General features: G+C 35.2%; 1 protein-coding gene across 1 annotated transcript in view; it reads right to left on the bottom strand.

Annotated features, from left to right (window-relative positions):
* Positions 1 to 4,113: 4,113 nt before the first annotated feature.
* The window catches only part of LOC149477129 (inactive dipeptidyl peptidase 10), an 84,695-nt gene continuing 66,600 nt past the window's right edge, over positions 4,114 to 22,208 (bottom strand). Inside the window, exons 3-18 of the mRNA XM_089710644.1 lie at positions 20,912 to 21,006; positions 16,095 to 16,222; positions 15,269 to 15,432; positions 12,875 to 13,092; positions 12,241 to 12,343; positions 11,745 to 11,866; positions 11,027 to 11,358; positions 10,503 to 10,644; positions 9,707 to 9,850; positions 9,200 to 9,340; positions 8,782 to 8,873; positions 8,451 to 8,571; positions 6,931 to 7,004; positions 5,933 to 6,093; positions 5,629 to 5,825; positions 4,114 to 4,767 (exon numbers count right to left, since the gene is read on the bottom strand). Of these exons, the coding sequence (XP_089566770.1) occupies positions 4,621 to 4,767; positions 5,629 to 5,825; positions 5,933 to 6,093; positions 6,931 to 7,004; positions 8,451 to 8,571; positions 8,782 to 8,873; positions 9,200 to 9,340; positions 9,707 to 9,850; positions 10,503 to 10,644; positions 11,027 to 11,358; positions 11,745 to 11,866; positions 12,241 to 12,343; positions 12,875 to 13,092; positions 15,269 to 15,432; positions 16,095 to 16,222; positions 20,912 to 21,006 (2,381 nt within the window). The 3' untranslated portion in view covers positions 4,114 to 4,620. The remainder of the gene's footprint in view (positions 4,768 to 5,628; positions 5,826 to 5,932; positions 6,094 to 6,930; positions 7,005 to 8,450; positions 8,572 to 8,781; positions 8,874 to 9,199; positions 9,341 to 9,706; positions 9,851 to 10,502; positions 10,645 to 11,026; positions 11,359 to 11,744; positions 11,867 to 12,240; positions 12,344 to 12,874; positions 13,093 to 15,268; positions 15,433 to 16,094; positions 16,223 to 20,911; positions 21,007 to 22,208) is intronic.

Below are 22,208 nucleotides of genomic sequence, written 5' to 3'. Positions count from 1 at the left end.
GATTTGGCGCCATTTGTTGAAGTGGAAAATTTCACAATTATTGTAGTGAATTTATAATAATTATTATACCCTATAATTAATGGTGGTGGTGGTGTAATGTGAGATTATGAAACAAGTTTATGTTTTAATTAGCAATTTTCAGAATTTCAATACTAAAAATTTTTCACTAAATTAGAACGTCATCATCTACGGATCATAAATAGATATTCTGGTTTATGTATCCTGAAATGATCCTGAATAAATATAGAGATATAATCATATACCAAGTCAAATATTGTAGTTTCAGATATTTGAGTAGGTACCTAACATTAGTTTTTTGTTGCTTAAAATCAACATGGTTTCTCATAATCGGCACACCGGCACATCGGTTACAATCTGTAGTGATTGAAAACTTTTCATTAAACCTTATGCAGCGATTATGATGCGTTTTTTATTGAATTGTATGAAAGCAGTATCTACTCATTGAGATAATATGGTAGTACATAATATTATCACAATGTATCTATCTACTACGTTTTTTATATGATTCGATTTTAAATTATAATTTCATCGAAATTTGTGAAAATATTACTACTGTATAGGTGTGTATATTTAGGTATTGTGTATATTTAGGTATAGGTGATAAGGAAAAAATAAAATTCAAACAACTTTTATATTTTATTACAAAACAACGTTTCAACATAACGAATGAGCATAAAAACTTATTACACATACAATTATTTATAAACACTTTCATAAAAACCGAATGAGCGCGGAATAATAAAACAAAAATGTCGCAATTTATTTAATTAAATATGTTACAAATAGAACATAATATAGATAATAATAATCGTCCTCGCATGGTAAGTAACTATGAGAATATAAATGTGTACGACAAATTAAAATACTTAATTTTAAATACAAAATCTTACTATAAAAGAAATTATTTCCAAGCTCATTCTTTCATAACAGTTTATGTGGTAACACAAAGTAATGAAGAAAACATTTGAAAAAAGTAGAAGAATAAAGCGCGTCACACACGGTGAAGATTTTGGTGGAAATTTCGGGTCATTTGTAACAGGATGGCGGTTCTACAGGGGTCTTATAGTACGCAATGACAAAAAGAAAAATGATGGTCAGAACGCTGATACCGGATACTTTAAGATACTGTAATATTTTATAGTAGAGAATCTTAACATAAAATATTATAGTATCTTCACCGTGTGTGACGCGCTTTATAGTGAAGAATAAAGGGCACATAAAATAGTTTCTGAAGCGGGAAAGTTAAGTAACTATGGCGCTAGTATCGGAAAATGGTATGAAGTTAATTTTGTAAGTTTCGTTTGTCGTGTCGCAAAAAATACATAATTATTACGCAATAAGGAATAGACTGACAATATTAGCTGTTTTTTTATGATATGAGGAATTAGCTTCGATAATTAATTAGCTTGCAGGGGACCGCAAAATTAATTGCCTCCTTTATATTTATCTACAAACTTTGATGCTTTTCAAATTTCTACTAAGAAAATTTGTCATAAATTTAAATTTAAATTATTAAATTTTTAAGGATATGCATAAAAAGATATAACCCACATGTTTGACTCACTGACTTTCTTTTGCTGAAATGTCAGTAAAAATATCGAATATTGCGAGGGCGATAGAATATTATTTATACACTTTTAAAGTACCTATTGGATGATAGCTAGCTATACGTAAAAATTATATATTTGTAATATCTTACAAATAAATATAAAGAAGAGACAGGAAAGATGCATACTTAATTGTATAGAGATCAAGCATTAAGTGCTAAGTAGTAATTTAGAATAATTGGTTGTTAATTTACAAATTTATTGATTTTCCATTTAACACGAAGTATGCAGCTAACATTTAGATTGGTGGAAAATATATTTTTACACTTAATGTATATCGCCATCAAATAAATAAATATCACATTTCTAATGAAATAAAACAATAAAATTCTACTAGACACCCAAATTTTAGCAATAATTTAAATACTAAAACAAAATTGGCAGTGTACAATTATTCGAATATTCGCCTAACGATTAAAAGTAAATTTTGAAATAATTAAAACAAATAACTATTTATCGACTAGAAAATGTTTGATACACAAAATATACACCATTTCTATGTAAACATCTAAATTTTTGGATTCCATAAATACGACATCTATAACCATTTTATTTTTTATATAATTTTTAGTGTTTTTATAAAATCTATTTGCATGAATATGTTTAGTAAATTTATTTGTTTCGTCATTGATATAGTATTAAATAAATAAGTGCGCGAAGTGCTTTTATTTAAACTCATTCAGAAGAAATTTCAAACCATTAATTAAAAAATAGATTTGTTTTTTATTGATTATGGTTTGAAGACTTTACAGACAACGAATGAATATTTGAATTTTTAATACTATATCAATGTATTTAGACTAGCATTCTACTCTAAATTTGGTACTCATCGATTTAACACAAATTGGACATGTCATAGACATAGATAGGACTGACATTTAATTCGACATTTTATATTTTGTTTTTATTCATAATTTTGACGTATTTATTAAGTATTTTTGTTGCCAACCTAAAATAAATATTGATATTAGGGGTACGCAAAATGTACTCATACTTTGAATTTTTTCAGTCCATTTATTATGCCTATGAGGAAGATTATTACAGTCAAGATAATAAAAAATATATTTGTGTACAATTACATACTATATTGTATTCTAAGACATAGGTATTAATCTCATATCAAAATAATTAGAACTGACTGTATTTATGAAAATAATGTATCTATTTATTTTTAAACCTTGACATTAATTTGTAACGTTCTGCGTCTTCTTACAGAAGATATAAATAAATTATCTTGACTGTAGTAAGAATAGAGAAATAGGATTTGATTTATTTTGGATTATCTAAACATATTAAAGCTAAGTTTTACGATGACATTGAAAGCGACATTGAAATATATAGAAAGTTCGATTAACACTAATATATAGAACATTTATACCTTATAATAATCATAAGAAAATTTCTCTTGGAGCTTTACTCCGGCATAGTTTGCGAAAAATATATTGGCTCTGGTAATATTTACTGAGGAATTTCAAGGAGTATCAGATATAAATATAAAATATTTTAATATATCTAGTAAAAACAGAAATAGATTCAACGAAAAAAACGAAAAAAATGAATTACTCGAAATCTTATAAGTACCTAATAATAATAAAATACATTTTTCGCAAACTATAGCTAACATTTATAACTAACAATAATACATCAAGGTAAAACATTCAAATCCACATCTCAATTGTTTTACAATTAATTTATCTAATAAAATATGTATTTAGGCTTATGTATAACAAATATTATAAATATGCACCATTATTTAATAATAATCTATTATAATATTGTAAATGAGTCTGGTGCAGTGATCACAAAATACTCTTGAATTCAATATCGAAGATGTTTATCTTCTTACGGCCTTACTAATAAAAAGTTAAACAATTATTGATAAATTTCTACCATTTTCTACCATAGCTGTGTCCTGCTCTTGCTCACATGAAACGTCAATCATAAAAACAAGACAGGTTATTGCAATAACTAATCCATTGCAAAGCGAATGAGTAAGTGATTGTGATTTTATTAGTAAGACCGTTAATATATTTGTATTTTTTTATGACAAACTACAACATACAATCTGCAAATACTGTTCATTCTTATAAATATTGAGTTTTTTATATCATTTTTAAATTAGGTAAAAAGTAGCTATGTTTCAGAGTTATCTTATTCTGTGTTGGGAACCATGAAAAATATAAGATTCAGATAATAAAATGAAAGTTCTTTGGTTTAGATCGTTTAGGTAATTAATTGTAAGAAATGTAAAGTGTAAACGAAGAAATTATTTTAAAATCAAATTCAATTCTGTCGTCCTTAGTCTGCAATTTTTTCTAATGTTTTATCGAGTTAATAATTTTTTTTGATGGAATATTAATGAATAAAACGTACATCTTGATAATTGTATCCAGTGCAATTAATTATTAATTATTTTTGTTGCATTGGGAATATTATAATATTTACTTGTTCAGTTTTCATTATTTTGCTACTGGACAGTAAGTATTTTCTTGCATAATAATTTTCGAATTTAATTATTATTGCTTTGGGAATAGCATAATATCTATTTTTTCTCGTTTTTATACTACGTTTTGTTCATTTTTGAACCGGGAATATTTATTTACAAAGTAAATAAAATTTAATTTTGCGGGATTATTGCATTTAGTATTTAGTTAATTTATAGATACTTATTGTTTGGGTGTGTGTCAGTTTGTGACTAGAAATCGTCAGTTTTTAATTTTATTTACTTCGCGTCTGAGAATCACTTCATTTTTGTATGATTAGGGTATTTTTATTTCCAAAACAAACAAAATCATTGCGTTCATTTTTTTAACAAAATTTATTGTGTCACAAAATATTTTTGAAGTGAAACTTCTTTAGACGCATAAAATGTCATGTTCGCGTCATGGCAATACTGTCACGACATGGAAATAGGCGACGATTTTGGTATCTTTGAATCATGCCAAAGAAGTTTCACTTCTGACACGTGTGTTCCGTACACACGCTCATACATTTAGTCCCTAAACGGGAACAAACCCTCGACCCCCGCGTCCCAGTCGGCTACTTCTACTGGCCCGAAGCACTCGTCGAAGAATTGTTCCATTGTTCTGTGTAGGTGGAGAGACGATTTCTCAAAGTTGTGACCTTCGTCTGGGTATACCTGTAATAAAAAAACATATTTATTTGTGTTACGAGATTGTTTAATTATTTACTACAAGATTAATTCGTCTTACTGGAGCTTTAAAAAATAAAAATAAAATTGTAAATAGAAATTGTGATTAATATGTGCAATTTTGTATTTGAAGAACTAAGAAATTTAAAATTAGCAATGTGTTATTTTGTGTATCTGTGTACGATTTTGTGTTTTTGTATTTGTTGGTGTTTATTTTTTGTGTGATGCATTTCTGTTTATATGTATGTTTGTGATGCATTTCTGTTTACATGTCTGTTTTAACGTAAGTATCTGCGTTTCTGCGTGTTTGTGTATCTGTGTTTCTACGTAAGCGTTCGTGGGTTTAGAGTTTCAGACGCTTGCAATCAAAGTGACATTCATCGAGCACAAACACGTAAACATGTTGGTTGCACGCGCCCGTGTTCATTTGTCTGTACCGGTTCGCGCAGCATGTTGTTGTGTCTGTGTGTATCACTCACATGGTGCGTGTGTGTGTGTGTATCTCACATGGTGTGTGTATATGTGTGTACGACTCACGTGGTGCGTGTGCATGTATGACTCACGTGGTGCGTGTGCATGTATGACTCACGTGGTGCGTGTGCATGTATGACTTACGTGGTGCGTGTGCATGTATGACTCACGTGGTGCGTGTGCATGTATGACTCACGTGGTGCGTGTGCATGTATGACTCACGTGGTGCGTGTGCATGTATGACTCACGTGGTGCGTGTGCATGTATGACTCACGTGGTGCGTGTGCATGTATGACTTACGTGGTGCGTGTGCATGTATGACTCACGTGGTGCGTGTGCATGTATGACTCACGTGGTGCGTGTGCATGTATGACTCACGTGGTGCGTGTAGAGCGCCTGCGCGCGGACGAGCGCGTGCGCGAGCGCGAGCGCGTGGTGCGGCGGCGCGCGCGTGTCGGCGCCCGCGTGCGCCAGCAGCACGCGCCGCGGCGGCAGGTTGCCGGCCCGCCGCCACACCGCGCCCGCCGCCAGCCCGCCGCCCGCCGGCCCGCCGTACCGCTCCGTCCAGTACGAGTCTGCGCACAGAGACATTCCAAGTCGAACATAAACATAGCGCCTTGTCAGAGCGAGGCCTGACCCCGCGATTCTGACAGAGAGAGCGAGTTGACAGCGGCGCACTCACTGTGGCGGCGCAGGTCGGCGAGCGGCGCCAGCAGCGCGAGGCAGCGCGTGAGGTTGCGCGCGTCGCCGGCCGCCAGCGCGTGCGCGGCGCCCGCGCCGTACCCCAGCCCCCACGCGCCCACGCGCGACCCGTCCACCATCTTCAGGTTGTCGCGCAGGTACCTGACGGAACGTGGAACCGTTGAAATAATCAATATTATATTGCTTAAAAACAAAAATACCTATTGTAACAAAAGTACATCACAACACGATGAAGTCATAACCTCAATACAAAATCGATTCTCGCCAGGTGAATGCAATTACAACGTCAACAACACGATCGCTTCGCTCGATCTAATCGTGCAACACTTCAAAATCAAGCTAAAACGCTCGTCGCTTCGCTCCTCGCTAATCTTATTTTACGCTTATACCACCTACGTTAAATGATAAACCGATCCAAATTCAATTATGACAGGAAGATGACAAGTTTCTCGAATTTACATTTTCAATGAATCGAATAAAATGAAATTTGCATCTTTCTCGTCGTTACAGTCTTGAAAACAGCTTTCGACTACGTACATATTACATCATAAAATTAAAAAAATTAACACACTTGGTGTAATTGAAGATTTGGACTGACTGATTTATTTTTAAAATTATAATAGAAACTCCTTTAAGTTCTATAAAAAGTAACTATATAAATATAGAATCAGGAATCCCTCAAGGATCTATGCTAGGGCCATTACTTTTGTATGCATTTAATTAATTTGATGAGTTAAATAAATTTAGTTAAATGTGCAAATTAATATCAAACTTACATTTAGTATTAAAAAATAAGTATTGATAGATATATTTTAGAATGGAAAACACATTTGATAAATCTGAATATGGAAACAATTATATATCATCGCGATACGTGGAAATTTTCATACAACTTGGTAGCAAGAATAAACGTTATTTTTAACATAAAAATAATCTATATATTGGAATACTAAATTACTAGTAACATTAAATACTTACGATAGAACAGCTATTTGATCTTCTACATCCACTGATAGCAGTTTTTGATAGATTTCCGTGCGTAACTCTTCACCCTATAAAATATTGAATGTGAAATACATATTTTAATTAATTAGTTTCCTTTTTTAATCACTACATAGTATAAAACAAAGTCGCTTTCTCTGTCCCTATGTCCCTTTGTATGCTTAAATCTTTAAAACTACGCAACGGATTTTGATGCGGTTTTTTTAATAGATAGAGTGATTCAAGAGTAAGGTTTTTGTATATAATTTATTAGGTTTTAGACAAAGCGGGCGAAGCTAGTATGCTTATAATTTCTGCTAGTTTAACGCTAAAGTAACTGTATCGATGTGTTGTTTCTTGATCAAAAAATATTGTTTAATTCGTGTGTGAAAAAATTATCAACTGTCGATTTTTTTTATTAAATTTGTAGCGTTATGCAGAGCAATCTCGTGCAGTGTAGTTCAGTGTACTGTGTATTGTAGTGTCTCGGTCCAACTGACCGAAAGAAACTAACTACACTTCATACAGTGTAGTTTCATTCATATATTGTACCTACAGTCGTGTGAGTAAAGTGATTAGTGAAGTCCCATGCCCCTAGTGTAAGGGGCAGATTCATTATACATCTGTTTAACTGATTGAATTTCAGGACAATTATGAATTATGACAAAAATAACATTAATACAATAGAAATGCATAGTTTGTACAAGAGGCGGCCTTATTGATAAGCAGCAATCTCTACTAGGCAACCAGATGGGGAAGGAAATGTATGAAGTTAATGGGATAGTGCAAAAGAAGAAAAAATGATTTATTGTTATACGTGTGGAGTTTATTGTTAGTGTGCGTGCCACACTGAATGCGCGGTGGCGGCGGCCTAGGCGGGCGCGACGAGCGGGCGCTCGCGGTGGCCACACCGACGCGCGAGCTCAAGTAGCGGTTCGACGTTTTTCGGGTGTTGCAAACTTTGGACGATTTGCTATTTTACTGGACAGTCCGATTTTGAGATGAGATCATTATAGAAGTTGTACACGAAATAAATAAAACAGAGGAATAACGGGTGAATCTTATATGAAGAATTGAGATTATACCCTACAAAATTACTGTGGTGTATATAAGTGTTTTAGATTGAATCGCACTTATAAATAAAGAAGTTTCACTTCAACAATTAAGTATTTACCGCTATTTTACGAAAAACAATAAAGGATATAATATAAGAAGTCGAGCGACAAGACCGAACTGGTTTGATACCCCCGCCGTCCGCGCATTGGGTCGCTTGCTGACTAGGCCCGTAGTGTGGCCAGAACGCGCGGATAGGAGAGTTTGAAAACTACGCGCGCTGGCTCGCTCATTACCGTCGCACTAGGCTTCCGCCATAGTCATTTCAATGTGGACGCAAAGGCGCGTTTCATACGTTTGATATTTCGCGCCCGCCGTCGCAACCGCGCTAGGCTCGCAGTGTGGACCTGCACTTATAGATGTATAGTGTAGTGTCATATTGTGTCACGTAGTGTAGTACGCACCTGCCCGCCAGAGCCACGCGCGTCGATCTCAGCGACGATGAAGTTCCGCGCGGCGGCGAGGTACCAGCCCCAGCCCGCGCGCCAGCGGGACGTCACTAGCTGCCCGCCGGGCTCTGCGGAACTGGGGGGTAGACCGAATATATTGATTGATTTTAATTTGTTTTTGGTAGTGTTTTGAAGGTCGTTGCTTTTATTTTTAAGTATGAAAAAACTGTTACTTTACAGAACTCATAATGAAAAGTTTCAACATTTGATTTAAAGTCTGAAAGATATGAACTATAATAATGATTTGCTTTTTTTTGATAAATATATACTAAAAAATAAGACGTACACATGCAAAACAAGCGGCAGCGGCAAGTCATCCGTCTCCCTGAGGCCGGGCGGCAGCAGCAGCCGCACGCGCGCCTCGCGGTGCGCTTGTACCTGCCAATATTGATGATATATTTTAGTGATTTCATTTGAAAGATTTTGAAACTTCTTTAAGTGCGTCACGAGTAACATTTCAAGGTTGCGTCATGGTAAAACCATCACGTAGTGACAATTTTGGTATCTTTAAATCTTGCCAAAGAAGTTTTACTTCTGACACATGTGCTTGACACACATGCTTTTTTAATCTGTAGTTTTATTTACACATTTCTTTGAAATTGTCAACTATATTTTATACTAGAAGTCAGGTATTCTTTTTGTATTATGGAGTGTATGCGCGTGTGTGTCAATTTGTCGTGTGTTCCCGCCCCACTCCCACCCACCTCGACGCGGAACACCTTGGCCACGGGCGCGGCGAGCGCGGCCACGTGGCGGCGCAGCGCCGCGCCGTCGTGCAGCGCCGCGAGCCGCGCGCCCCGCGCGCTGCACAGGAACGTGGCCGGCGGCCCGGGGCCCAAGCACTCCTGTGGGGAACGTACTGCGTTAAAATAGATAGTATGACATGCACTCCTATGGCAAAAGTATTTCGATAAAATGGATAGTATGACCTGTACAAAGCGTACCTACAAAGTACTATGTAGAACATTCAATTTTATTTTGAAAAATCAAATACATTTATTTTTGCACAAAACCTATTCATAAACCTCTATCCTAAATTAATTTATAAAGACCTATCCATTGACACCTCATTTCATTCAAATTTCTCGAATTTATTTTTTATTCTCGTTTGTATGAATATTACAGTGCCTCACACTTTGTATTATTTTTCGTACTTCTAAAACAAGTATTTCCTGCTATAATCAGATTCTATGGCATGAACGCTCACTAACCTGCACATAATATGAGAAGTTCTTGCTGAACAAGACTCTATTGTACAGACACTCGGTTGGCAGCGAGTCGTTCTCGTCTGACACGTGTGGTAGCACCGTTGATGTCGGCCATGATGGGAATGATGACGTCACGTTGTCGTATTCCTGAAATAGGTAAGTGGTGAATTGAAATGAAAATTCTGTGTCTTCTTTAAAACGAGTGTACTGTAAAATGAGTGTTCTATATAACAAGTGTACTGTAAATTTTGCGTTCTGTGTAGTGAATTAAAAAAAAAAAAGACGGGTTGCACTCCGGGAGTGCCGGCAGAAGTGAAAACTTGATTATTAACGTTCAGCATGTTTGATATTTTGGAATGGTATCCGTCTTACGCATGGAATATAAGGGCTAAAAAAAAAATCCGTCTTACGCTTTTTCGATCAGGCCACGTGTCCTGACGCGAGTTTAAGATTTTATACCCAACGCCGCTAAAGAAGTTTTCACTTCAAAAAATTTGTGTGTAATTTAAAACGTGTGTACTGTAAAATTAGTGTACTGTATAAGAAGTATACTGAAAAACTTGTGTACTGTAAAACGAGTGTAAATTTTGCGTTCTGTGTAGTGTACTGTAACACTAGTATAATTTGACAGTCTAGTAGCATTATGTAGAGTGTACTTTATAACTAGCATTCTGTATAGTGTACTGTATCACTAGTGTACTGCATCAGTACTGTACTGTATCTATAGTGTACTGTATAATTTACATTATAGTGTACATTTGGGTTCTGGGTAGTGTACTGTATGACTAGTGTATATTACCGGCGGGTCGGTGGACGGCGGGTGGCGGGTCGGCGGGCCGCAGGTGAGGCAGGCGGGCGCGGCGGGCCACCCGTCGCGCGGCACCAGCACGCGGTACAGGTGCCGGTCGCCTGCGCGCTCTTCTGCTGTACCGAGCACGTACCTGGGAAATAAGAGCATATAAGTGATTTTAAATGATTTTTTTGTTTAATTATCATTATTTATTATTTATTAATTAAAATTGAAATTCAATTATTTGGCAAAATGAGTGAAGATAGAAAAAAAAATTAATAGGTAAAGTATAAATTAAACATTATACTGATACTACAAAGGTCCTTCATCAGGAAAAGTTACAGAAGTTTAATTAAACATTTTATTGTCTATAATACAAAAATACATAAAATAAACAATAAGATAACAGTAAACATATTGCGGGTAACATAACAATGGGCGGTCTTATCACTTTTAATTAGCAAGACAATCGCAACCCAATAAAAAAAAAATCACTTAATATGGATATACGAAAGCAAGCAAAGCAAACTCACAAGAACCGCCTCCTCTCATCCCACCCAACCAGCTGCGTGACCTCAAAGCTGCCCTGCGTGAGCGTCGTCCTCGTGTCCTGCGTCAAGTGCACCGCGTGTCTCCACAGCCCGCCGTGGTCCGTCACCGGCGCGGTGGTGAACACGCCGATGGTGCCGCTGGTGCCGGCGCCGCTGGTGCCGCTGTAGCCGCTGGTGCCGCTTGAGCCGCTGGTGCCGGTGGAGCCGCTGGTGCCGCCGAGCAGCGCGCCGCCGCCGCACCAGCCGCACTCCTCGTCGGACGGCTCGGAGCCGAGCCCGGACCAGCGCGTGCCGTCCGTTTCGTCGCGGTATATCTAGATAGATATATGAAATTGTAGTAGTGTTTAGTAAACAGTTTTTGAATCACTATATAATCAGGGGACGTTATATTATGTAAGTTTCCACGTGAAGATGTTGAAAGCGATAGTACATTGAATTAATCAGCGGCATATATTGTTTCATAGATATATTATGATGGAAAATATCATTATGAAATGTGGTTTTTGAAAACGTTTTTATTAATAATTGCTAAAAAGGCTAAAATTGATGAACTGGATATCTATAATCTAAGATAATACATATAATGGAAATTTTAACAAAGATTTCTAAAAAGATTTCTAGGACAAAGACAATTTTGGCCACACCATTTGCGAACCGGCGACACTACACAAAAAACAAGGACAAAAAAAAAATCACTTACATCCTGACAGTTATAATGCACGGCGCTACAGATACTGATGATGGAGACGTTCTGCGGCCGGTTCAGCAGCAGCACGCCGATCTGCTTCTCCGAGATCCAACTGGACCAGCGAACGTACCAGCCTGAAATAGTAATGATATTTTTCAGAAAAAATTAAAGCCTTTTCTCTATGTTTTTTCAAGATGACTATATTCATTAAATTCACAAAGAAAAAGTAAAAAGTTTTTGTTAAATTTTGTTTAATATGCCAATTGTTCAGACATGGCATCGTTCCGACTTTACAGAATTTTAATATAGGTAGTGGTAAAGTTAAATTTAAATTTATGGGAATTTATGTAAGAATTGAGCGGAATATACAAGTTTAAATAATTAACTGTCGAATAAAGTTGGGGGGAATAATAGGGAAAGAATAATAAAATGACCAAATTCTACAAAACACAATGTTCATGCCGTGGTATAGTCAAATATAATAATATATAGTCGTCAATAAATTTACCTTTATCAATTTGTGAAGAGAACTGTATAGCATGTGGGAACAGAAACTTTGGTGTCTTCAAGCTCACCACATACACTGTTGCAACTGGATTGTTTGTGTTCACCTGAAATAATAACAACATCATCCAGGTATGTATTTCTATGTAGGTGGCCTAACAAATGTGATGTAAAACAAAATTAACCAAACAAACTAAGCCATTTCTTGTACTTTACAGCATAAATATATTTCTTCTTTTGAAATCCTATCTTAATGTTCATTTCACTATGAAAGATGCAAAATATCTATTTGCTAATAGTAGTTATTTAGTTCCAATATTCTAGTTCTCTCGTCTCTTCGTTTAGTTATATGTATGACAATTGAACATTAATCATTAACGTAAATTGATTTATAGCTATTAATCAATTTGCGATAAAATAGCTATAAATTAATTTTATGGCAAATATACATATGTACATATCTTTACAGTTTATATGTTCTAAAAAGACGTCAAGTTGCACAAAAAATGTTTTACTTCACATAATAACTGAACCACAATATAGGATTATATTAATACCTGTGTAATAAATGCTTAATCTACTATTATTCCTCAAGATAAAATAAAAAATCTTAATTACAATATTAGTATCCAACGTACCTGTGGATATCTCAAAGTGCGTATAACAGGGTAGGGCGGTGGTTCGGGCTGGTCGAACCCGTACCACGGGTACTTGTACTCCGGTACCAGCGAGTCGTTGTACGTCACGTACATGAGGCTCTGGCCGTCAGCACTGAACCAGAGCGCACGGTCGAGACGGAGGACTTCGGTCTCGTAGAGGAAGTCGGGTACCCCGTTGAAGATTACGCCGGGGACCCCTAGGATAAGTGAATTTGATGTTTGTTGTTTGTTGTACTTAACTTTGGAAAACCTTAATTATTCAAATTATGCAATATACTATTTAGGTACTTATCAGAAAAGATAGTCGTGTTAATTAACACTATAGTTAACTTATACTTCGAGAAAGACTGAACGAATGTAAATAATTTTCGATTTGTTACGTTAGGTTAGGAATAGGGTAATAAATATTAATAAAAAATATAAAAAGGTCTGAGGTAAAGGTTCAAGAATAATAAAATAAATGTGAAAAAAAACTATCAAATTGTACTGAATTCAATTACTTTTTATTTACATACAAAATTTCATACCCCTATTCAAAATAAATATGTATAGTACATATTATGTATGGCATCCCAACATTCATACATAATTTTATACGCATATGTGTATACTATGGATGTGTATAATCAAAGCAATCCTCTGAAACGATTTACTTGATTGTGGCCATTACTTTAATCGTCCTATGTTTACGTCAAGTTGGGGGACACTGGACATTCCATCAAAACAATAGTTAAAATTATACAGACATCAATGTTATATGGAGATTGGAGTCAGTGTATATAAATGAAGGGTTTGCACGATCAATACAGACAAGATAGAGCAGGTATTTTCTTTATATTGAGATATAAACTACTTTATAAAATCTATACGGTATGCAAGGTACGAAGAAATTAAAAGGAACAATATTATGCAATAAATAAGAATTCTTTATGGTATGGTACAGAAGGTTGTACAGCGACCACGAAGGTCATGAAGAACAGCAGCACGAGGAACGGGAAGATGGTCGTGCAGGGCGGGTTGCACGCGCCGGCGGTGGCCACGGGCACTACGGTCACTTCGCTGTACTCCCGGGCCCCGCCCAATAAATAAGAATATTATGCAATAAATAAGAATTCTTTATGGTATGGTACAGAAGGTTGTAATACATAAAAGTTAATAATATAGTTGTAAACTTGTCTGTGTTGAACCATATTCCCTCATCCCTGTTCCAATTACAACTTAATTTCAATAAAATGACTTTAATTTGGAGTAAGCCTGACAAAAACCATAAAGACCTTTATCCCACAAGTAAATTGGACGACATTATTTCGACTTCTAAGATCGATCACACCAACAAAAGTCGGATCAGAAAATAGTATAGTTATATATAAAGCTGGCACGTAAGAAAGTGAAATAAAAAGGCTCCATTTGAATAAGGCTTATCGACAGGGTGAAGGGTTAGATTGAGACGTGGGTCGGGTTTAAATGCCCTATAAATGTTATTGCAGTCATATTAGGAACATAGCGCTTTGGTAGTTTTCTTTGTCAAATTGGAGTGCTGAGTACCTAGATGATTGTCAAATTATATGTATCTTATTATAAAAAGTTCTTATCGTGTACATTGTATACGCAATAATATACTTATTGTTTGAATTATTAAGTATGTCAGAAATAAAACACAATATTTCGGGTAATATATATAAGATTTACTGATCAATCTCGTTCTTAGTTGAATTATGTATGTAAATTTGAATGAATGTAACAGAAATTATAATGTTTTATTTCTTTAGACCACACGCAAGTTGTTTAATTTTTAAGTATTGAATAATCATGGAAATAATAATTGTTTTACGTATGCTGTACGTAATTGTTTTATGTACAAAATAAATAAAAACGACAAAAAATGTTTATTTGTTTGTTTTCTTAAACTGTTTGTTTACATCCCTAACATCACGCGCATATTGCGCCTAGCAGGACGAACGCATGTCATCACGACAAGTGCAAGCGCATGACGAGTGGCGACGTTGCCGCACGATGAACGCGTGAGAGCAACGCAAACGCATGATGAGCAGTTAATGCAACGTTGCCGCTCCTCACGACGAAAACATAAGAGCGGCTGACGCGACGTTGTCGCTCTTCACGACTGCAAACGCATGAGAGTGACTGACGCGACTTTGCCGCGGCGTAGTCAAACTTTTGATTGTTTATAGTTTATGCGTAAGATGCAAGCATTCGACTTGCAATTTTCAACCACAGAACATATAATGTATCGTCAACTGACGGAAGTAGAAACATTCTGTTAATAAGGCAAATGTAGTTACGTTGTCAGTACAAATAGAATTTTAAGAATTTGTTAAATTTATTCAAATAGAAAAAAAAAAACTACCAACTCACCATTACTAGTAATCCTGCAAACTAGTGCCTTCAGCACTTTCGGCTTGTAATAAATGTCGTTATCGTGCACGAACACGAGGCCCGAGCCCACCGGGGCCCACTCCGCGTACTGCAGGAGCGGGGCTGACCTGTCGTCCTCTATGGGGGATACGGGGATACGATTTCTGGAAATTAAATTATTTGTTTGGGAAACAGATTTTTCATACAATGGCGGATTTGTGATTAAGATCGTGGAAGAAGGATTTACTACATAACTATAATTTTACTTATTAGGGATATAAATTAATTATATAGATATAAAGACAGGAGTAGCGTTCATTACAATGTTTAGACATTCATGGGAATTTTTGGAATCATGGTGTTATGAAAACATTAACAAGGCAATTAAATAATTGAAAACAATATTCCAGTTGTACCTTTCAGGTAATCCTTACATAACAGATAAAGCGGGGCTGATGATTTTAAATTTACAAAAGAGAATTCATCAATCAGACTACGTACTTTAGGTATCGTATAAGTAGTGAATGCTTAATTTGGATTTATGTTGCGTAATTTAAATATAAATACTTGAAAAACTATATACAAATTTTATATACAATTTAGACTATAGGTAGATGGTATGGTAATTCTGGTGTGAAATTATTTAACCAAACACAAATAATTTCAGTGTAGAGAATACAAAATAAACTTTCCAATATACAGTTTACGTAATTAAAGTAATTATCTAAATGTTCATCATCATCGTCATAATATTTTCCTACATATTTTGAATTAATTTTTCTTACTTAAATAATAAACAGACTTACAAATGATTAACAGATATTACCTTGTAATCACATCGTAAACATGATATCTAGCTAGTCTCGCATGCCTCCAGCCCGGCCTCACGTCGGATATTAGCAGCACGAACTTCAAGTCAGCTGACACCTTGAAGTCCACTGCGTTTAGCTCCCTCTGGAATACGTTTATTAGATCAGTCTATCTATGCTATTAATAAGTGAAGCCCCATGTAACCTAGTGGGGTAAGGGGCAGATACATTATTCATCTGTTTCACTGATCGATTTTCTTTAGGGACAAGTAGGTGATCAGCCGTGTCGGGAATCGAACCCAGGAAACGTCGGTTCTACGCTCACGCGTACCCAAGAGGCGGTCTATGCTATTAATACAGACGTTTTAATAGATTCTGCAAATAGTACAGATAAATAAGAATTATTGATGATATCGTGTCAATATAACGAAATAGTTTGGCAGGTTTAACAGGCCCATAGCAATGGACCATGGATGATTTTGATCTGCAGATCTGTATTTTTTTATATTATTAGATACCTTAAAATCTTAATAGTTCTTTAAAAAAATATTTGACTTAAGATGAAAATTCTATTAAAACAAAAGCGTTGAATACAGGCTTTTTGACACCAGAACAACCTTCTCTATGTTCAAAGAATACAATAAATAAAAAGCCCGCGAACAACATACAAATACACATTACACATACAACAAAATGCTCATACTTAAAGTACAAATTCGTCAATATGTTCATAACAAAATTCCCTTTCATCTGATAAAGTAGCAGATTCCAATAAATCAACATGGAACGAATACCAAAGATTTCCTCTCAAATATCATTGACGTGGGATGTGACTGCCATCCTGAAATCGGCTTACGGCTACGTGTTTTGCATACCAACTCATGTACATACATACACTGTACATCACTACATAGTATAAAACAAAGTCGATTTCCCTGTCCCTATGTCCCTATGTCCCTTTGTACGCTTAAATCTTTGAAACTACACAACGGATTTTGATGCGGTTTTTTTTAATAGATAGAGTGATTCAAGAGGAAGGTTTATATGTATAATAACATCCATTAAATAGTGGAGAAGTACTGTTATTTTTGAGGTTTCTGATGTGATGTCGTAAATTTTTACATTTTTTTCCGCTTACATTGCAAACGCAGGCTGAACCCTACGAATTTTATCAAAATAATGTAATAAGTATTATACACATTGAAAAGGTCTACAGAAAAGTCCGCGATGGTATATGTCTATCTCTTATGGATAACCCACAATAACTTTTTTTTGTCATTTACTTTTTACGACAAATAATGGCTAATTTTCGATGCGATTTTTACCAATACAGCATTAATCCTTAACCAATTAAATACCTTGAATACATTGTTCATTTAATATAGATTTATATGGCCCTTTACACCGTATGATTTAAGTGAATATTTTCGAAGATATTACAGATTTAAAAATTGCGGGACGTTTGCGGCGGTACCGGCCGGCCGCCCGGCTATCGGGCGAGTCGAGCGGGCCGCTATGTTTTTAATTTTACAACGTTCACAGTTTTTCTGTAGTGTATTTTGTATCAGCATTGCACCCGTGCGAAGCCGGGGCGGGTCGCTAGTATATTATAATTTTAAATGTTCATGATTATAATGTCTTTATATAGGGATTTGGTATATTTCATTGCTAGCAAAATAATATTTCATGAATAATTTTTAACAAAAAACTAAACTCTCCAAATTGTCAAAACTAGTTCGAATTTAAATAGGCCACACGGGACGCACCAGCTTTCAAATAAAAAAAATAATCATCAAAATCGGTTCATCCAGTTGAAAGTAACTACTGAATATAGTCGAATTCACGCCCTACTTTTTTCAAATTGGTTGATAAATTACTAGATAATTCAACTCAAAGGATAACGGAAATATGTAATGTTAGAGTAAACAATGTTAAAACCAACATTTTCGTTACGCATTGCAGTTGAATTGGATGAGGACAATAATTTATTACGGTAAGAGTTTATTGCAATATTATTGTGATATTATGGACATTGGAAATCCGTAAAGGTATGAAATGAAACGAGTCATAATTTAACAATACTTAAATTTTTTTAATAGCCAACTCTCGCTTAGCCAAGTGCGTACGAAACACATACAATTTCATAATTACATATTTTGTAAACAAAAATAGACCAGTCGATCCATCAATACTTTAACTAAGAAAACCATAACTTTACTCAAACAAAGACGCGCAAACACAAGTAACTTGATGAAAAATTTCAGTCACCCGCTGAAAAAGTTTTATCTCTACCATCAATAAGAATGAATGCGAGTTTCCTTCAAAAGCATTCGTTTCCACAATAAGCTAGATATGGCTGCAGGCTACATCCAGATAAATAGCCAATATGCTGTCAGCTGCCACGCGGGTGACCATCATTTGAGCATTATTTAAATATCTTGGGATTTCCGTTATTACTATTTTTCATTGGAACAGTCAAGTTTTCAAGGAAGTGTGACACATATATTTTCTTGAAATTTATGTTTTAAACATACATCGATATATTTAAAAATTTCATTTTTTCTTGTTTGCAAAATGATACTGCAATAAATTTACAATGTATTATGAAAACAGCGTGGTATCATAGTATTTGGATAATATAATACCACAGATAATATAATACTATACTAGTAGTAGTAACATATAGAAGACGTGATATTTATTCAAGCTGAATGTTTTCACATGCCTTTTTTGTATAATATATGTAATTGTTATCGTGTTAACTATCTGTAATTATACAGGATCCATAAAGTTGAATCCAGAATATAGCATGATATAAAAAACATATGAAATATAATACATAAGAGGAAGTCGGTAAAATTCCGTGTGGTCATTCCGTGTGGTCATCCTCACCGCGCGCTGATGCAAAACCCCGCCCTCCGTGAACAGATTGTTTTAATTTTTTGTACTTTTTCGCTGAGAATGAACAATTTATTTCAACGGGAAGTAAAGCTGTTTAAACAAAACTGTTCAAATAGATTTCTTTAGCTGGACTTTAATCTAGACTTAACAGATATATTTTTCTTGTATTTACGTTTTGTACAAGGTCAGTGCTTGTTGGAATGTTTTAAAACTATTTCTTATTATAACGGGATAAATATTCCGTTTTCAGCCGAAGGTTTCTTGTGTGGTTTCTGGATAGTACTTGAGTGTTTTTACGCTTTTCTTGACTGTAGTAAAATTTATCTCTGTTTCATCGATAATCTGATCAAAAGTAGTTCTGGCTTGGTTGTTTAAAAGCATCCATCCTTTGGATCCTTTGTGTTTTATATTTCAATATGTGTAGATTGGATAGAAGTAGATTTTAAATTATTCTTCAAGGAGGGAGTAATTCTGTTCTATTACATTACTGTTTAATCTTCTACCATGTTATTTAATTAACTAGCTATTGCCCGCGACTTTTTGAACAATCACAAGAAATAAACAAAAGATTTAACACATTCTGTAACTTAATACGAACGACCTGTGAAAAACCTATCTTCCAGACATCAGCACAAATAGTTTTATAGATAACGGTGCTCAATCTTAATGAGGTCATCTCTACTCTGGCGTGATTAGGGCAGAGCTCAATCTGCGACACGATGGTTGTAATTCGTCGCGTGATGCATGTCTTGCTTTAGTCGTATGTCACTTTTCATTAAAGTGCCTATTCACGGTAAGGTGAAGTTTTTATATCATTAATAATTAATATATGTGGATTTATTTCTTTAGGAGGTTTTGATAAGGTATTTAAGTATAATGAACAAGAAAGAAGAAAGAAAGAAAGAATGTTTATTTGTACAATGTAATTATAGTTCTATGTAGGCTATATTTGAATGATGGTCATTATGTTTCTGTGGCGAATTATATTGTGTGATGAACATAATGAATGTGGAAATGTATGTACATTCAATACACAATCATCCTTACTTCTACTATGTACTGATTTTATTGGCCTGTAATTTCAGCTTGTAACCGGATAATACCTTCTTATTCCAAAAAAAATCTTCTGAGCTTCATATTATGTCCTTCAGTTATTTACATGTGATTCAAATACAAGGCAATTCATTCCACTATTCCTTTACATAACAGTAGAGAGATTTTAATAAAAATCCCCTTTCACATTTCGCGTTATGAAGCTAGTTTTTACGTTATAAAACTTCCCCTACGCTGCCTGAATATCAAACGTATTACGAATGGCGTCGATATATATTGGAGATCTTTATCGTACCTTAATATCCTTTCGCCGTATGGCATTGAGATATGTAACGCTATTGATAGTTGCTCGAAGGGATCCCTTTCAGGGTTCCGTAGCGAATGACAGCATGAATAAGTCTCGAAACTTGTGAGGGAAGTTCGCGGAAGGTTTAGTATTATGTCGTCTAGTGGATGCTATTTTAAACTGATTTCTAAAGAACGTTCTCAATTCGACTTTGTGAATGTGTGTTTATTTTTTGGATTAGTTTCAACCTAATTTTGGTTATTCTTTTTATTGTAAAAGATAATGCTTCTCACGTACTCCCATTTGAATACCATCTGATATGATATGGCTACTTGAAGATGGTATGTTTGTAAGTCATAATATGTCGTTATGGTCGTATTGATGTGATTTCACTTTGAATGTAAGTAGTTAAGTCTAGGTTCAGTTTATAAGTGATGGACATATACAAATTAAAATACCTCAAATGATGACATGAAGTCGGTTCTGAGTGATAGATTTAAAAGGTTTTTAAATGTTCCCTAACACAAATAATTTTTTACAGTGCATTTAGATGTCCTGGCTTACATATCTAACAATGCAATAACGTATACTCACAAAAGTGGAGTTGTTCATAAGCAGCTTGGTGGTGAAGTTCTTTACGTTGAACAGCGTCAGCCCGCCCCACCTGTCCCTGAACACCAGCTCTTCATCTGCAACGATGGAAACCAGATTATTTTAAAATTTTTAAAATGTTACGTTGACAAAAGGTTAAAAGTAAGGTTCTTGCCTCCTCTTCTCTGTACAAACTGCTTTCGTAACTGATGGTAAATTGTTATTTTTCTGTATTTTGACGATTCAAAAGTGTTTCTTTCTTGGACAAACAAATAAGTATCATCACCATCAGAAATAAACTCTGGATAAAATAAAAAGACGTGTGGCACTCGATCGGGGACTGCCGCGGTAAAGCTATTGCATAGCATGCCTTCAAGCCACACCTCCGGAGTGGGGAGCGTGAGGTTTTTTCGTTACGCAATTTCTGGATTCGGTCCCCGCGCTCAAGGCCCGCGATAGAAGCTATGCAATAGCTTAAAAAATATTCGTATTCGTGTTTTGATATGCCTTAACATATTTACCAGGGTGAACGAGACGAATAGAGGAGTAGATTGGTCGAATCGTTTTCCTTTCGTTCAAGGAATAATAAGTTATAGGTGATAATTATTTACCGTCCATTGTGGTTATTATTGGTAGATTGTACACGACAATCTCAGTAGAAATCCAATATGTTACCCATCACTAGACTGACCGCAAACTAAGTTGCTTCACCAGCAGATCGATTACTGGTCTGATTGCGTGTATAGTTTGAATGTAAACTAGTCTATATATAGTTATTATTCGTAAGTTTGTAATACAGGATTATAATCAGAATAAAATCATATCCAACTAATGTTATAAATGCGAAAGTTTGTGAAGGAGTACCTTCACGCAAAACTTGCTGAACCGATTTTCATGAAATTTTACACACACATAGAGGGCAACTTCAATTACCTCATGGAATAGTTTTTATCCCGAAAATAGAAAACGGAATCGGAACGGGAATTATGCGGGATTTCCTTTGAATACGCGGGTGAAGCTGCGGGCGAAAAGCTAGTCAAATTTAAATATGAATTAAATCAGTAATGAGGTGTTGATATACAATGTGAGTACAATTTATTATTTGTACAGATTAAAATGTATTGGAGTATGTTTTGAATTCACAATAATTCAAGCGTGACAATCCCGCCCACAATCCTTAAAATTTCCACCCTTTCCACTCTAGCCATATTTTTTGCTCAGTATTTATTTGTCTAATATCCAAAAAGTTTCCATCTATATTTATTTTATCATCAAAATCGGTCTTTCGAACGTTAACTAT

The sequence above is a fragment of the Colias philodice genome, chromosome 25, assembly GCF_061535455.1.
Source record: "Colias philodice isolate Cphi_HAF_F1 chromosome 25, ilColPhil1 Martin Lab GWU primary, whole genome shotgun sequence".
NCBI lineage: Eukaryota > Metazoa > Arthropoda > Insecta > Lepidoptera > Pieridae > Colias > Colias philodice.
Note: the sequence above shows the minus strand (reverse complement) of the source record. Positions and strands in the feature narration are given on the sequence as shown.